The sequence below is a fragment of the Psammomys obesus genome, unplaced genomic scaffold, assembly GCF_907164565.1.
Source record: "Psammomys obesus unplaced genomic scaffold, mPsaObe1.curated_primary_1811, whole genome shotgun sequence".
Lineage (NCBI taxonomy): Eukaryota > Metazoa > Chordata > Mammalia > Rodentia > Muridae > Psammomys > Psammomys obesus.
The window spans coordinates 6,319,312-6,335,657 of record NW_026585987.1 but is presented as its reverse complement, the minus strand read 5'-3'; the positions used below and the strand labels follow the sequence as shown (position 1 = coordinate 6,335,657).

Genomic DNA, 16,346 nt, shown 5'->3' with positions numbered 1-16,346 from the left:
GGCATCAGGCATCAGCATTTAGTATTTTAGAAGTATGGGTTAAAGAGAGTTGAAAATGATACCCATTCAGTAAACATGTGGTATAAGTTAAAGTCTTGGTGGAAAAACCAAAGATAGCATCATCCACTCCAATGCAGAGTCAGGCTGGGGACTCTTCGAATGGGACCATAGCTCCACCATGCAGGCCATAGATTTTTTTTTTTCTTGAAGATACAAAGTGAAGAGTTCTTTAGGCAAGGAGAGATGGTATAGACAAGTTTGCTTAACTGGAAATTATTCTTGAATCATTGCTTCCCTCCCTCTGCCCTTGAGCATAGACAGCCTCGGGCAGCTCAAATTATGCTTCCTGCTCAATTTTTTTATTTTTAGATCTCCCAGGCTTGCATGAAATTGCTGAATTTTGACTAAATTTTCTTTTCCAAAGGAAAATCACACACAATTCAGAGAATGCCAAGTAACTTCATTTTAGTGAAACAGAGGGCTACTACATGCTTTTCCAGTCTGACTTTCAGCTCTTTGAAACTGTATGGTATTCACCATTATTATATAAGTGATTGCTGAATTCCATGTAATTAACTCGTCAGTATTTTCTGATTGGCTTTCTTTCCCATACTATGACAATGGTGGCTCCAAGCACAAAAGCTTACATTCAATATTTCACTCAATGCAAAACTTATTTTTTATTTACCTGTAAAAAGATTCAAAGGTAGGGAATGTATCTTTTTTGTAGATCTTATTCTTCCCAAGTCACCACTGTAGCCTCTTTGAAGGGCAAGGAATAGAAAGGGCTCAAAGTTTAAAACTGACCTGTGATGTATCTGCTCTCTTAAGTTCTGGTCCTCCTTTCTTTCACGTTGGTCAACATCTTCAGGAGAAATTTCACCTGAGAGTTCTTTAGCTATGGCACAAAAATCACCTAATTATCACCTAATTAGACAATTGACTAAACCAATCAAATTTACAACTTACTGCCAAAGCATACTTTTGCAAGATTCCAGGTGGATATAGCCATATTTTGGTCCAATATCACTCCAGTGTGTTTTATTATTTATATTTTTACATAGAATATATTTTGATCATATTCTTTTCTTTCCCCATCTCCTCACAGATGCTCCACTACCTCCCTACATACCTAACTTCTTGTTAGTTCTCAAAACAAGCAAACAAACAAACAAACAAACAAACAACAAAAATAAAAGTACAGGTCAAAACAAATAAGAATGCAGTAAGAAAAAAAACTATTAAAACAAACAAACAAACAAACAAACAAAAAAGAATGCATGCACAGAAGTACACACACACAGAAACAATAGCGACAAATAGTGGAGTCCATTCTGTGTTGACCAACTACTCTTGAGTGTGGACCCTGCCCTTGAGTGGGGCTTATATACCTAGTGATGCTCTATTGGAAAAAATGATTTTTCCTTTTTAAGAAGGCATTAATTGCAAATAATTTTCTAGATTGGGATGGGATTTTTGTCTTTACTTCCCCTTCTCCATGCTTCAACTTTGTCTTGTCTTTACTCATGTAGGTCTATTTCATGCTAGCACAGTCTCTGTGAGTTCATATATGTCTCAACTCTGTTGTTTCCTTAGAGTCATTCACCACTTCTGACCCTTAAAATCTTTGTGCCTCCTCTTCCACATGGCTTCTTCGGGCCTTTAAAGGAGCCGATTGACAGAGGCACCCAGTAAGGGAAAACTGATTCAAAGCCTCTAACTCTCTGTTTATTGTCCAGCGGAGGGTCTCTTTATTAATTACCATCTATTGCAAGAAACAGCATCCTGAGTGAGGTATCTCAGAAGCAGAAAGACACACAGGATACATACTCACTCATAAGTGGATATTAGACATTTAATATAGGATAAACATACTAAAATCTGTACACCAAAAGAAACTCATCAAGAAGGAGGACTGGCTAAGATGCTCAATCCCCACTGAAAAAGGCAAAGAGGATGTACATCAGAAGGAGAAAACAGGGAACAGGACAAGAGCCTGCCCCAGAGGACCTCTGAAAGGCTCTGCCCTGCAGACTATCAATGCAGATGCTGAGACTTATGGGCAACCTTTGGGCAGAATGCAGGGAATCTTATGAAAGAAGTGGGAAACAGTAAGATCTTGAGAGGACAGGAACTCCACAAGGAGAGCAACAGAACCAAAAATTCTGGGCACAGGGGTCTTTTCTGAGACTGATACTCCAATCAAGGACCATTCATAGAGATAACCTAGAACCCTTGCACAGATGTAGCCCATGGCAGTTCAGTGTCCAAGTGGGTTCCATAGTAATGGGAACAGGGACTGCCTCTGACATGAACTGATTGGCCTGCTCTTTGATCACCTTTTCCTGAGGGGGGAGCAGCCTTACCAGGACACAGAGAAGGACAATGCAGCCACTCCTGATGAGACCTGATAGACTAGGATCAGAAGGAAGGAGAGGAAGACCTCCCCTATCAGTGGACTGGGGGAGGGGCATGGGTGGAGAAGATGGAGTGAGGGTGGAGGTGGGAGGGGGAGGGAGGGAGCTACAGGGGGAATAGAAAGTGAATAAATTGTAATAAAAATAAAAATTAAAAAAATATCGAGTGATGCATTGATCTGTGGTTATACCAATATATCGTTAGTAATAATTCTACTGCTATGTTCCTTTAAACGAATAATAGTAATAGGTTTTCTTCTAATGACCTTGACCTATCTAATCCTAGATTCTTGGCTGTTTAAGAAGTGTCAGGTATGGGTTCCATGGATTGGGATCTAAATTCAACTTTTAAAAAAGTGGTTGGTTACTCTCATAGCATTTGTACCACTGTTTCATCAGTATACATTGTAGGCAGGTCTTTGTAGGTTACAGGCTTTGGAATTTGGTATTATTGATGCTTATTTTTCATTTTGGCATTGTGCAAAATACCTTTAAGCATCGTGATTGGCAGTTATTAGGCATGAAGCTTCTAGTTGGACAACAGCTCTATTTCCCATGTTTGATGACATATACAAGTGGTGTCTTCAGCAATATTGGCCCTATTATCAGATTATGGAAGGTAACCAATAGTCTTGGAAAGGCCCTATAATACTTGGATTGTATCTATGGGGATCTACAGGTCAATGATTAAACGAGATATAACCCATTCTTGCCTGGAGGTCAATTTTACTTGGTGGCATAAAATGTCTACTTGGCACAGTATCTTCCCCATTATATGATGACTCCATTTAAATTCCCTTAATAAAGTATTTATGTATTTTATGATTGTTCTACATTACTAGGTTTCCAAAGGAATTCAGGGTAAAACAAGAAATATAGGGAGGAAAAACAAACACCCGAGGTAACTTGAAAAGCCACTCTTTAATATATTTTGAAGGAGGTTTAGAGTCATAGAAGACATGACCACTGCTGCAAGAGTGGGTGTTACTATTTTGGGGTGACCAGTGTATTTATAATTAGATATTAAGCCTGCTCCACAGAATAAAGTCAGTGCTTGCTACTCTACATCTGGTCAAAACCCGTCACTAGGGAGTTCATAGGCCTTATAGTGGTACTTACTATTGTTGTGTAACTAAATGGTCATGCTTTCAAGCTGACTTCTAAATATTTATCTTTATGCACATAGATCTAGGATGCTATCACAATTGGTCAGAGAAGCTTCTTTTTGCAAAGAACAGGAGTAAATACAGAGGCTCATAACTGGACAAATTGCAAGAATAAATAACTATAAGTTATCTGAGGCTCAAGGAACCAAGAGTCAGTGGGAAGAATGAAAGGTTTGGAGGATGAGGATGAGGATGGTGTGTTTAGGATATAATATAGGTATTGCATTCATGAACTCTCAGCAGCTGTGTTCAACTATACAAGAGCTTTACAATATCAAGCCAACCCAAATCTTGGCATGGAAGGAGAAGCTCACGAGGCCCTACTACTGGCCACTGGTAGTTGATAGAAAAATCATTCTTCTTTGGGGGTGTAGCACTACTTGGTAGTTCATGCTCCCCTGGATAGTCCCATAGTCATCCATTTGTTTCTAGCACTAACTGAATTTATGAGTTAATAAAACAAAACAAAAACAAAAATAAAAACAAAAAAGGACAGGAGGTTGGGAGGGGAATGTGTTTGGATGGAGCCTGGAGAGAGTTGAGTTGGAGAAATGTTGGGTAGACACAATCATATTTTATTGCATATATGTATGAAATTCTCACAGAATAAATTTTAAAAAATAAATGAATGAATATATTGATTATAGAAGAAGAGTTCATGAATTTAAGAGAGGAAGAGAAGGACACAAGAGATGTTAGATAAGCAGGCAAAAAAATGATGAAATCAGCATTGTGAAGTAAAAATTAAGAGTGAAATATGGAGGCCACAAAGCCAAAACGTTAAAGACTATTTACTGATACTATACTATGATAATGTGAAATATTTATAACTCTTTCTACTAGAGACTTATGAACTCCCTTTAGAATAGCTGTAAAAAAAAATTGACTATTAGAAACAAAGAAGAATTAAAAGGAAGCAATTTCACCATTTTTCACTAATGAAACTCATTTCATCCAAAATGCAAAATACCCATAAACTGAGAGAAGAATGCCTCAAGCTGTACTAAAAGAAATTAGAATTAAAGCAAAACAAAAAACAAAAAACATTGGAATGTGATTTAGTACCATTCATGAAAATGAAGGATCTCATAAGTGTAGTAATTGGTTTCTCCCATCTACATTAATGAGAAAACAAGATGAAATGGATTTGGAATACAAAAATCATGATTTTTTTTTTTATAAAACCTATGTTATCCAAAGTCAATATAACCTAGAACCCCTGCTCGATGTAGCACATGGTAGCTCAGTAACCAAGTGGGTTTCCCTAGTAAGGCAAATAGGAACTATTTCTGATATGAACTCAATGACTGGCTCCTTTATCTCTGTCTCCCCCCCCCCCCCCCCAAAGAACAGTCTTTCTAGACCACATGGCAGCCAGTCCTGAAGATACCTGATAAGCTGATAAGCTAGGGTCAGATGGAAGGGGAGGAAGACCTCCCCTAGCAGTGGACTTGGAAAGGGACAGGGAGGAGATGAGGGAGGGAGGAGATGAGGGAGGGAGGGTGAGATTGGGAGGGAATGAGGAAGGGCGCTACGGCTGGGATACAAACTAAATAACCTGTGATTAATATAAAAAATAAAAATTAAAAAAAGAACACCTGAGCTAGATCAACAGGAATGAGAATTGTTCAGAACAAACGATCAGAAAGAATACATTAACAGCATTCTAGGCAATGAAGGGTGCAGTAATCAGTTGTTTCCTTTCTACAGAATAGATGATTGAAAAAAATGGGGATGCTTCAACTTCTTTTTCTAACAATTATAATTTCTCTGACTTACTATACCAGTTGTGGTTGTCTATCATCTGTCCTGCTTTCACAATATTGTGAAATATTGTGCTGCTTGATACAATATTCTGACAAAAAGTAACTTAGGGGAGAAAGGTTTTAGATCGCAGTTCCAGACTATGGTCCATTAACGTGGGCAAATCAAGGCAGAGACCCAATGTGGCTAGTCATACCAGTAGTTAAGAGCCGAGGCAAATGAGTGCTTAAAGCTCACTTTGTTTTCTATGTTCTTAAACAGCTCAAGACCAGAACTTAAGGAAAGGTGTTTCTCAAAATTGATTTTTTTTTTTACATCATTTAACGGAATCAAGCTACTCTCTCCCCACAGACATGTCCAAACGCCAGTCTTATCTAGGCAGTCCTTCTTTGAGACTATCTTCTCAGGTGAGTCTACATTGTGACAAGTAGAGAATTTAATTATTTCTCTTCCCAGAGTTACTATAGTAGGCATCTCTAACTTAGAACAACAACAAAACACAGACTTAACTTCAAACTAATTATCAGAAAGAAAAAACAAAACAAAACATTAGTTAACTCTTGTGTCCTTCCTTATAAGAAGGAAGGAAAAAGGAAACAGAGAACAGGTCCTAAAAGTAAATTTAATGTATCCTGACCCTACATTTTTCTCCTTTCAGAGAAATGATTCTAGCAAGTTATCTTCACCCCCATTTCTAACCTCTAGCATCTCTTTTAGGCCTCAACACCTTGCAATCCACTCACCCCCCAGACCCCATTTCTAAGCCAATGAAAGACCTTTCATTGCAATCACCAAAAATGTCAATGTCAATGGACATGTTCCCATTCTTATCTCACTTTATTTTTCAATACCATGTATGGGAAGAATTCAGTTTTCAGGGTTTCCCTGATTTTATACTTACTAGGTTATTTTATACTCACAACACATCACATGAAGTAGGATTGAAAAATCCATAAATAGCCAGATTGCACAATGTATTAATGACTGAGAATGGGTTCAATTTCACCTAATGTTACTTTATACTTTGGACTCCTTTTAAATTTTATCCTCTTTATTTAATTAGATGCCCAATAGGAAATTATACACAAATATATAACTTAATGAATCGATAAACTGAAAATATGCAATTATCATTCTTAGAAGGTCTCTAATGTGCCGTTGCAGTTATTATTAAGCCCAGAGGGTTACCACCCACAGCCTGAGCTGGGAATCTTATAGCACTTCCTTCCTTCCACTGCTCTCTCACAAGCTAAGTCATGCCGCCACCGAATAGCTAAGACAGGCACTGATTCTTCCATGCTGACACCTGTCCCCTTCAGTGATTATTCCTTCTCCCTCAGTATCTTCATCTGTTGTCTTTGACTACTAGCTGGGTGGATGTTCAGCCTTTGCTGTCTACCTGCCTTTGGATGTGTTACCCCTACCTATGATGTGGTTCCCCGGGGCTTCTCTTTAGATCATAGTTATTATAAGACAGGATGTTGCAACCATTTCCAGTGACTGTGTCCCTACCTGCTGGATCAGGCTCCTACTGTGCTGGGAGGGAGCCTGGGCAGCACTTCAGTCCTAAATATCTGTCCCTTCTGTGCTTATAAAATACTACTGTTCGTTGAAGTTTTTCCTCCTTGTTAGCTACTACTTCTGAACATTTTTACTTTATGGTGTTTGGGGGGGGGGGCGAGGGCAGGACTCAACATGGATCTTTCTATTTTTATATATTCTTCTTAGGTGGGTCTCTAGCTTTAGTACTTACTTCTCAAACCCAAGTGCGTTTACATAATAGCTTTTGTAAGTTTACTACACCTAATTGTCCAATAGGCATTTCAAGAACAACCTGTCAAAGAAAACTCTACATTTTTATTTTCATATAATTTGAGTGGATGGTATCACCATTCAAAGAAGTAGGCAACTCAAAAGCATGAAGTCATCTTATTCAGTCTGGCTATAAATCTTCCATCTCAACTGGTACATAAATTCTTTAGCTTCCCCCTACAAACAAGTTGAGCCTGACTTCTCCCTTGTTTTTGGGTGTCTTGAAGTAAATTTTAAAAATTTGAATTAGCAATATTTTTCTAACAGCTTTTATGTCTTTTGGTGGCTTCATGGAGCTTCAGAATAAACGAAACACGTCAGCTTGAGGCCAGACTGTTAGTCTTGTGTGATTTTTTTCAGGACCATATTGGTCATTTCTAAAGCTATTTCTGCCTTTCCACAACTCTGTGTTTCCTCCTGTGTTCTAGGGGAATGATTTCTGCTCACAAGCAAACTGTGAATAGCTCTCTCTGCGTTGACTCATCACTGGGTCTCAATGCTGCCTAGTGTAACGTTTAGAGTTGGAAACATACTATTATCAATTCTGTCAATATGACGGCCACTAGCCACATCTGCATACAAACCAGGACCAATGTGCCTGAAAAACTGAAATTTTCGTTTATACATTTCAATTCATGTAAGTTGTCACATGAGGCTAGAATCTACCATGTTGGGAAGCATAACTCTATGTTATCATCGCTTAATTCTTATTCTATATTTTCCACTCAAGTCTCTGGAAACAGGGACCACATCCTTGTTTGTTTGTTTAATATCTGTGCTCAGAATAGTATTTGGTTCTTATTAAATACAAATGCATATTAGATAAATATGTGAATGAAGATATTGTAGAATAGCCTTCCATTTATCCAAAATAGGCAGGGCCTAGCTTTGGATAAGAGGATAAATTGGTAAAAATAATCTAACTTAATTAAAATTTATACTATAAAAAGTAAAGCATTAAGATATGAAAAATTACACTTTAAATAAATACTAGAATATGAAAAAGTTTGATCATTTTTTTGCATGATCAAGTTTAATCAAAATAAGTATGAACTATAAAATTAACAACCTCACAATATCTTACATGGTTTAGATGGCATTACACAAGCATATTTTATAATTAACTTCCAGATCAGAAATGTACTATGCACACTTGGTAGAAATAAAAGTCGTATTGTGCTTTAAGAACACTTATGAGAATGGAAGAATGAAAAGAACATATCAATGTGCATAGAATTTGACAAAGTAGAAATTCTTCCTGGGGTAGTGAAGAATACTTTTAATCCTGACTTTAAATCAAAGAGGTAGTATTAGGGAATCCAACTTTTTCTAACATCAGGTTTATCAAATGTGTAAGTGTCCTAAATTTTTGACAGAAAATTTTAAGAAAATTGCATTTCTTGAAAATGTCTTGGTTGTTGGTATCTTTTGTAGTTCTGAGACACAGAATAATTTGCTTCCCATAGAGCTCCAAGGCAGGGTGTGAACCTTATGTTTGTAGGGTCATAGATTATACTCAAAGGTCTCTGGATGTGCCTTATAGAAGCTTGTTAGATCTGTTTTTTAGGCATATTGATCACGATGTACATGATCTGGTTCCTTTCCCAGATGGCAATGGATTGTCAGTACTCTTTGCTAATTTTTAGCCATCGCCATTTTGTCTAAGTAAAAAGTGAAAATAAGAGATCAGATTCTATACATTCAAACTGATCAATAGTGTAAGCTTGAAGAAGTCAAGCACTCATGCTTTAAATCCCTCTAAGTTTTTGTCAGAGACAATCCTTGTTCCTATCATTGGGGAACTCTCTTGTACACTCAGCTGCCATGGGGTACTTCTGTGTAGGGGTTCTAGGTTATCTCCATGCATAGTCCATGTTTGGAGTATCAGTGTCAGAAAAGACTCCTATGCCCAGAGTTTTTGGTTCTGGTGCTCTCCTTGTGGAACTCCTGTTCCCTCCACGTCTTTCTATCTCCCCCCTTCTTTCATAAGATTCCCTGCACTCTGCCCAAAGTTTGGCTATGAATCTCAGCATGTTTTGATATGTTGCTGATCACCTCCCCCTGAGGGAGGAGCAGCCTTACCAGTCCATAGAGGAAGACAAAGAAGCCAGTCCTGCTGAGACTTGATAGACTAGGGTCAGATGGAAGGGGAGGAGGACCGCCCCTATCATTGGACTGGGGGAGGGGTATAGGAGTAGAAGAGGGAGGGTGGGATTGGGAATGGATGGGGGAGGGGGCTACAGCTGGGATACAAAATTAATAAATTGTAATTAATAAAAAAATCCCTCCCTCTAAATATATAAGTAATGGCACAGGGTACAAGAACACACAGCAGATCAAGGGTTTAATGATTCCTTCACAATTTTTCTAGCTGGATCTAACTCTGAGTGCTGTACTAGTAGTGACAGATTTAACAAAAGAATAATTAATGGTATTATTTGGCAAAACATATATTTTAAAGGTAAATCCATAACAAATACTCATGAAATGAGATGTCTTGTAAAAATCATTCAATTTGCCAATTAATAAGAGAATTTTTAAGGTGTTAACAGTCAATTCAGAAAAAGAAAGTGCATACTATTATAAGCAATTGGCAATGGAGAGACAGATATTTATAGATGAAAAGACTAGTTACTACTTATAGAAAAATATATTTGCAGTGATCTTTTTGATAGTGTAGAAATTGTATCTCAGTTGAAGAAAATTCACAAGCCTGTGAGTAAACAGATGAAATTTGAATTGCTAACAATTTCCTCTAACCTATGGATTTCCAGAATTTCACATCAAAGTTACATGTCATAGTAGAATCAGTTATCTCAAAGCATCTCAAGACAATGCACAGGTCTCTACTGTAAGACATCCAGTAATCTTCATTCATTTCAAAGCCTTCTACAAATTTGCCTTACATTTACTACATACTAGACAAATTCTACAAATTTAGGCCCAATTTCTTTAAATAGGAATGAAAATACAATTGTCTTTTTCATTATATATTATGGGAAATTGAGCTGTAAGCAATGAAATACATTTGGGCTGAGGTCTCTGTTTCTTGAAAGGCTAAGATGAGAAAATCATTGAGTCTATGAGTTTAAAATGAGTTTGAGCCATACAATGAGACCTTACTTCAAAGCAAAAAATAGACCACAAAACAAAATTAAAAACAAAACAAGAACAAACAAGAAACCACAATAAATTAAGTTTCTTAAATACCTTATAAGTGGAAACCAAGGTTTAAGAATATGTATTTTCATCCTGGTAAATATTTAATTTGTAGAATAAAATAATATTTTCACTTTGATGACAAGAAGCTATATGTATCATGAGGTTTTATAAATTAATTAATTTTTATTAATTACAATTTATTCATTTTGTATCCCAGCTGTAGCTACCTCCCTCATCCCCTCCCAATTCCTTCCTCCCTCTCTCTTCTCTACCCATGCCCTTCCTGTAGTCCACTGATAGGGGAGGTCCTCTTCCCTTCCATCTGACTCTAGCCTATCAGGTCTCATCAGGACTGGATTCATTGTCTTCCTCTGTGGCCTGGCAAGTCTGCTCCTCTCTCAAGGAGAGGTGGTCAAAGAACCAGCCACTGAGTTTATTACAGAGACAACCCCTGCTCCTCTTACTAGGGAACCCACTTGGACTGCCATGGGCTACATCTGTGCAGGGGTTCTAGGTTATCTCCATGAATGGTCTGTGGTTGGGGTATCAGTCTCAGAAAAGACCCCTGTGCCCAGATTTTTTGGTTCTGTTGCTCTCCTTGTTGAGTTCCTGTCCCTCCAGGTCTTTCATTTCTACCTTTTTTCATAAGATTCCCTGCACTTTGCCCAAAGTTTGGTTATGAGTCTCAGCATCTGCTTTGATATCCTGCTGGGTAGAGTCTTTCAGAAGACCTCTGTGGTAGGCGCCTGTCCTGTGCCCTGTTTTCTCCCTCTTCTGATGCCCATCCCATTTTACTTTTTGAATGAGTATTGATCATCTTACCCAGGGTCCTCCTTCTTGATAAACTTCTTTAGGTGTACAGATTTTAGTATGTTTATCTTATATACCCAAAAGATGTTTAGTATGTTTATATTATATACCCAAAAGATCCCCCAGCATTCAATAAGAACATTTGCTCAATCATGTTTGTAGCAGCCCTATTCATAGTAGCCAGGATCTGGAAACAACCCAGATGTCCCTCAACGAAGGAATAGATAAAGAAATTGTGGTATATTTACACAATAGAATACTACTCAGCAATTGAAAACAAGGAAATCATGAAAATAGCAGGCAAATGGTGGGGACTAGAAAAGATCATCCTAAATGAGGTATCCCAGAAAGAGAAAGACACACACGGTATATACTCACTTATAAGTGGATATTAGACATATAATATAGGTAAACATACTAAAATCTGTACAGCTAAAGAAGCTTATCAAGAAGGAGGACCCTGGGTAAGATGATCAATACTCATTCAGAAAGGCAAATGGGATGGACATCAGAAGAGGGAGAAAATAGAGAACAGGACAGGAGCTTACCACAGAGGGCCTCTGAAAGACTCTGACTTGCAGGGTATCAAAGCAGATGCTGAGACTCATAGCCAAAATTTGGGCAGAGTGCAGGGAATCTTATGAAAGAAGGGGGAAATAGGAAGACCTGGAGGGGACTGGAGCTCCACAAGGAGAGCAACAACTCAGAACCAAAAACTGTGGGTACAGGGGTCTTTTCTGAGACTGCTACTCCAACCAAGGACCATTCATGGTGATAACCTAGAACCCCTGCACAGATGTAGCCCATAGCAGTTCAGTGTCCAAGTGGGTTCCATAGTAATGGGAACAGGGACTGTCTCTGACATGAACTCATTGGCTGGCTCTTTGATCACCTTTCTGTGAGGGGGGTGCAGCCTTACCAAGCCACAGAGGAAGACAATGCAGCCAGTCCTGATGAGATCTGATGGTTAGGATCAGATGGAAGGGGAGAAGGACCTCTCCTATCAGTGGACTGCAGGACCAGCATGCAGGGAGAAGAGGGAGAGAGGGTGGGATTGTGATGTGATGAGGGAGGGGGCTACAGTTGGGATACAAAGTGAACAACTGTAATAATAAAAATAATAAATTATAAAAGTATTTCTTTATTTTTAATTTGATTTTATTTATATATTCATTTATTACAATTTATTCACTTTGTATCCCTGCTGCAGCCCCCTCTCTCATCTCCTACCAGTCCAACCCACCCTTCCTCTTCTCCCCCTATATCTTTTCCCTCGTCTGCTGATAGGAGAGGTCCTCCTCTCCTTCCATCTGACCCTAGCTTATCAAGTCTCATCAAGGCTGGATGCATCACCTTCTTCTGTGGCCTGGCAAGGCTGTATCCCCCAGGGTGAGGTGATCAAAGAGCTGGCCCCTGAGTTCATGTCAGAGACAGCCCCTGTACCCCTTACTGGGGAACACACTTGGAAATTGATCAAGCCATTGAGCTTCCTCTGAGCAGGGGGTCTAGGTCCTCTAGATGCCTGGTCCTTAGTTGGAGTATCGGTCTCTGCAGGTCTCTCTGGGTATTTTGGCTTTGCTGTTCTTGTGGAGGTCCTCTCCCCTCCAGGTCTTTCTATCCCCCTCTTCTTCCATAAGGATTCTGTCACTCTGTCCAAAATCTGGCTATGAGTCTCAGTATCTCTTTCCAAACCCTGGTGGGTAGAGTCTTTTAGAGGTCCTTTGTGGAAGGCTCCTTTCCTGTGCCTTGTCTTCTCCTACTTCCAATGTCTATCCTGTTTGTCTTTCTGAATGAGGATTAAGCATCTTCCCTAGGGTGCTCTTTGTTGTTTAGCTTCTTTGGGGCTATAGATTTTAGTATGTTTATCCTTTATTATATGGCTAATATTCACTTATAAGTGAGTATATATCATTTTTGTGTCTTTCTGCTTCTGGGTTAACTTGCTCACAAACTGAAAGAAAAAACCCACATATTCATTCATCTCCTTAGATGCTGAAAAAGCATTTGACAAAATTCAACACTTGTTTATGTTTAAAGTCTTGGAGAGATCAGGGATACAAGGCACATACCTAAACATAGTAAAGGCAACATACAGCAAGCCTATAGCCAACATCAAACTAAATGGAGAGAAACTTAAATCAATCCCACTGAAATCAGGGACAAGACAAGGCTGCCCACTCTCTCCTTATCTCTTTATTTAAAGCTTTCATATAGTAGATTTTGACTGTGCTTTTTCCCTCCCCTCAACTCTTCCCAGGTTCTTTCTGCTACCCTAGGTACCCCCAGCCTCATGTTCCCTTACTCTTCGAATCACGAAGACAAAAACAAAAGAACAAATGGACAAAATACCAAATTTCGAAAGCACTTGTGGTTATGAGGGAAAGTGTGAGATTTCAAAGCGGTGTGCTCAGCTTACCCATGAGATCATGCATGCGGCTCAGTGATAAACTGTCTGAAATATCTAGTAAGATGACAAAATCAAACGCAGATGGGAGTAAAGGCACTTCTTTGGAAGTTGTAGGGTCAAAGGCCAGTGTGGGCATTCGTGCTTTCCTCCTCTCTAATTCTCTGGATTTTTTTTGGTAGCTTGTAAGAGATTCCTCCAGGAGCTGGGCTTGATTCAATGTTAATGGAAATCCATCAAGAATCCAGCTTTGGTTCACAGGTAACTTCCTAAATCCAAACAGAACAATTCATTAGCATGTTGATCATCACTGTTACTTTGCAAAAGTTAGATGTACAATGAATGCCTTTGTTTTCATTGCAAATTCATCTTAATGCATGGATTTCTCTATTTCATAGCTGAAATATTAGGTTTTTTTTGTTTAATGTATTCTGATTGCTTATTTGTTTAAAATTCTTCTATGGATCTCTGTTGTCCTTTGAATCTATTTATGCACTTAACATCTTTTATCCTCCCTAACTTATAAACTCTAATGCTTACAAGACCTCCTCACTATTATGTGGCTATACGTGGCATTGTTTGTCTTATGCTCATAGGCTGCACGTCCTCTGTACCTCAACTTCCTCATATATAAATGGGGTACTGTAAAAATACCTTATTGGGGGTTTGTGAAGATGAGCAGAAGTGACACATTTAATAAATACAACACAGATCTTAGTCTATACTCTCATCACCAACCTGGAGGGCGTCCTCACCCCTACCCACTCCTTATGCTCTCAAATTTCACCATATGAGTGAAATAGTCTTGAGTTACAATGTTTCAAGTTAACCTTTTTGTTGTTTTGTTTCATTTTTTGAGACAGAGTTTCTCTGTGGAATAGCCCTGGCTGTGTAGAAGCTCACATTGTAGACCAGCTAGCTTTGAACTCACAGATATGTAACTGCCTCTGCCTCATGAATATTGGGGTTAAAGGCATGTAACATTATCCCTGGCCTTGAAGTTACTATTTTAAAAACATTATTCTAATTAAGTTAGGCTATAAATTTCTGAAATTTTAAGGACCATTTCTTAGGTGTTTTTCTTCACTCAGCACATTGACTTTGATAAATAATGTATAAACTATATCAAAAGGACTTAAGTATCTTTGTTCTTTTATACTTTCAAACTAGGCAAAACAGATATTTTCCTTATATTTTAAAGTTATGACTATTTACTGCTATGGTAGCTCTCATATTAAACAATAGGATCACCTTTCCAGAAGTTTTAAAGTCTTCTGTGGACTACATGCAATTCTTTTGACAGTATGGCAGGGAGAATGGGAGACTAAGTATCAGAAATATTTCATTATGTGATCAACAGCATAAAACTTCAAATGGCCTCCTGTCTAAGGATTCTCAGTGTGGTTCCCAACTTCCTCCTGGCATCTGTCTTTATCTCCTCCACTAGTTTGTCACATGCAGGAAAAGACCACATTTTACTTTCATGACTTCTCCAAAAAGAGATCAAGTATTCTGTATGGATTGGACCTACTAATTTATATGTCTGATACAGAGGAAAGAGTTCCTTTAAATGCTTGCCCTCTTATGGAATCTGCTGTCTCAGAAGCCATAACAGCCAGAGGTCAGAGGTTAGGGGTCAGAGCCATGCTCATTCTGTGCTAGAACGAGACAGCAGGTATCAGGGAGCCAAGGGGTCTGACATTGTTTTGTTGCATCATTACCCAGACACAGTTGTGTAACTTGAACGTGTGATGTTCCTCTTCTCATTAGGCCAAACCAAAAGACCTTAAACTAATGACAGTCCCCGGAGGTGTCCTTGAGGAACTGGAAATGGGGTTTGGTGTGAGGAGGGTGATTATATTGTACCGAGTATGGTTCCTCCAGATCCGCTAAAGCTCAAGTGAAGGGCTGCTTGATGCTTTGCATGTCCATTTGCTCAATGGACGAAGAGTGCTGTGGTAGAGTGTACTTTATGTCAGTTCTGAGAAATGTGAGAATAGAAACCCTTCCAGCTCTGAGCGTTCCAATCGCTAGATACATGCGTAAGTGAGATGCAGCTGAAATCTTTAAAGCAGCCTTTTAAGACGACATTAAGCAAGAGCTCATCCCAGGTGGGTAGTAAAAATTCTATCAACTCTCCTTCTTGTGTCGTAATGTTTCCCACATACCACAGCTAAGCAGTTCCATTTCCTCTCTAATTCCACACCCTCCAATTCTTTCTACAGAGCCTTTTACTCTTTTTCCCCATCCTGTATGGATTCTTTCCTTTATTTTACAGAACTACTGGCCTCTTGATATGTCCATGTACAACAAAGCAAGGTTGAGGAGAACCTTTCTCAATAGAAAAGAGGACAGAGAAAGTACAAAATGACAGGCTATTTGAATCTTTCCCCTTTATCCTATATCACATAGCCTCCCCATGTTTCACATATGTGCCTTGTCTTGACTGTGTACCGCCACTTGCTGTCCTAGTGACTTTTAGCCTCTGGATCTGTGGACTCCATTCCTTCCCTCTTCCTGAAACGTAACACAAGAAAGTATAGGAACTTGTGCCCATTCAGTTAGGATCTCTTGTCCTTCAGCTTATCTAAATACCCAATTTGAATTCCCCAAAGAGAGTAGACATGGATCTATATTTCCATCAGGTAGAAGTCAAGGTTGATCAGAGAGAAGTGAAATATATGCATGCAAAGCTATACATATATATATTTCCGCTTTTTCTTAGGAGTAGATTTTGGATGTTAGAAGCATTTAAATAGTAAAAAAAAATGCACTTCTATTTTATTCTTCCCATATATTTTTTGGTAAATA

At 38.7% G+C, this 16,346-nt stretch overlaps 1 protein-coding gene across 1 annotated transcript in view; it reads right to left on the bottom strand.

The window, feature by feature from the left end:
• Spef2 (sperm flagellar 2) overlaps nucleotides 1-16,346 on the bottom strand; it is a 209,068-nt gene that overhangs the window by 98,874 nt on the left and 93,848 nt on the right. Inside the window, exons 16-17 of the mRNA XM_055601065.1 lie at nucleotides 13,548-13,804; nucleotides 808-898 (exon numbers count right to left, since the gene is read on the bottom strand). Coding sequence (XP_055457040.1) covers nucleotides 808-898; nucleotides 13,548-13,804 — 348 coding nt within the window. The remainder of the gene's footprint in view (nucleotides 1-807; nucleotides 899-13,547; nucleotides 13,805-16,346) is intronic.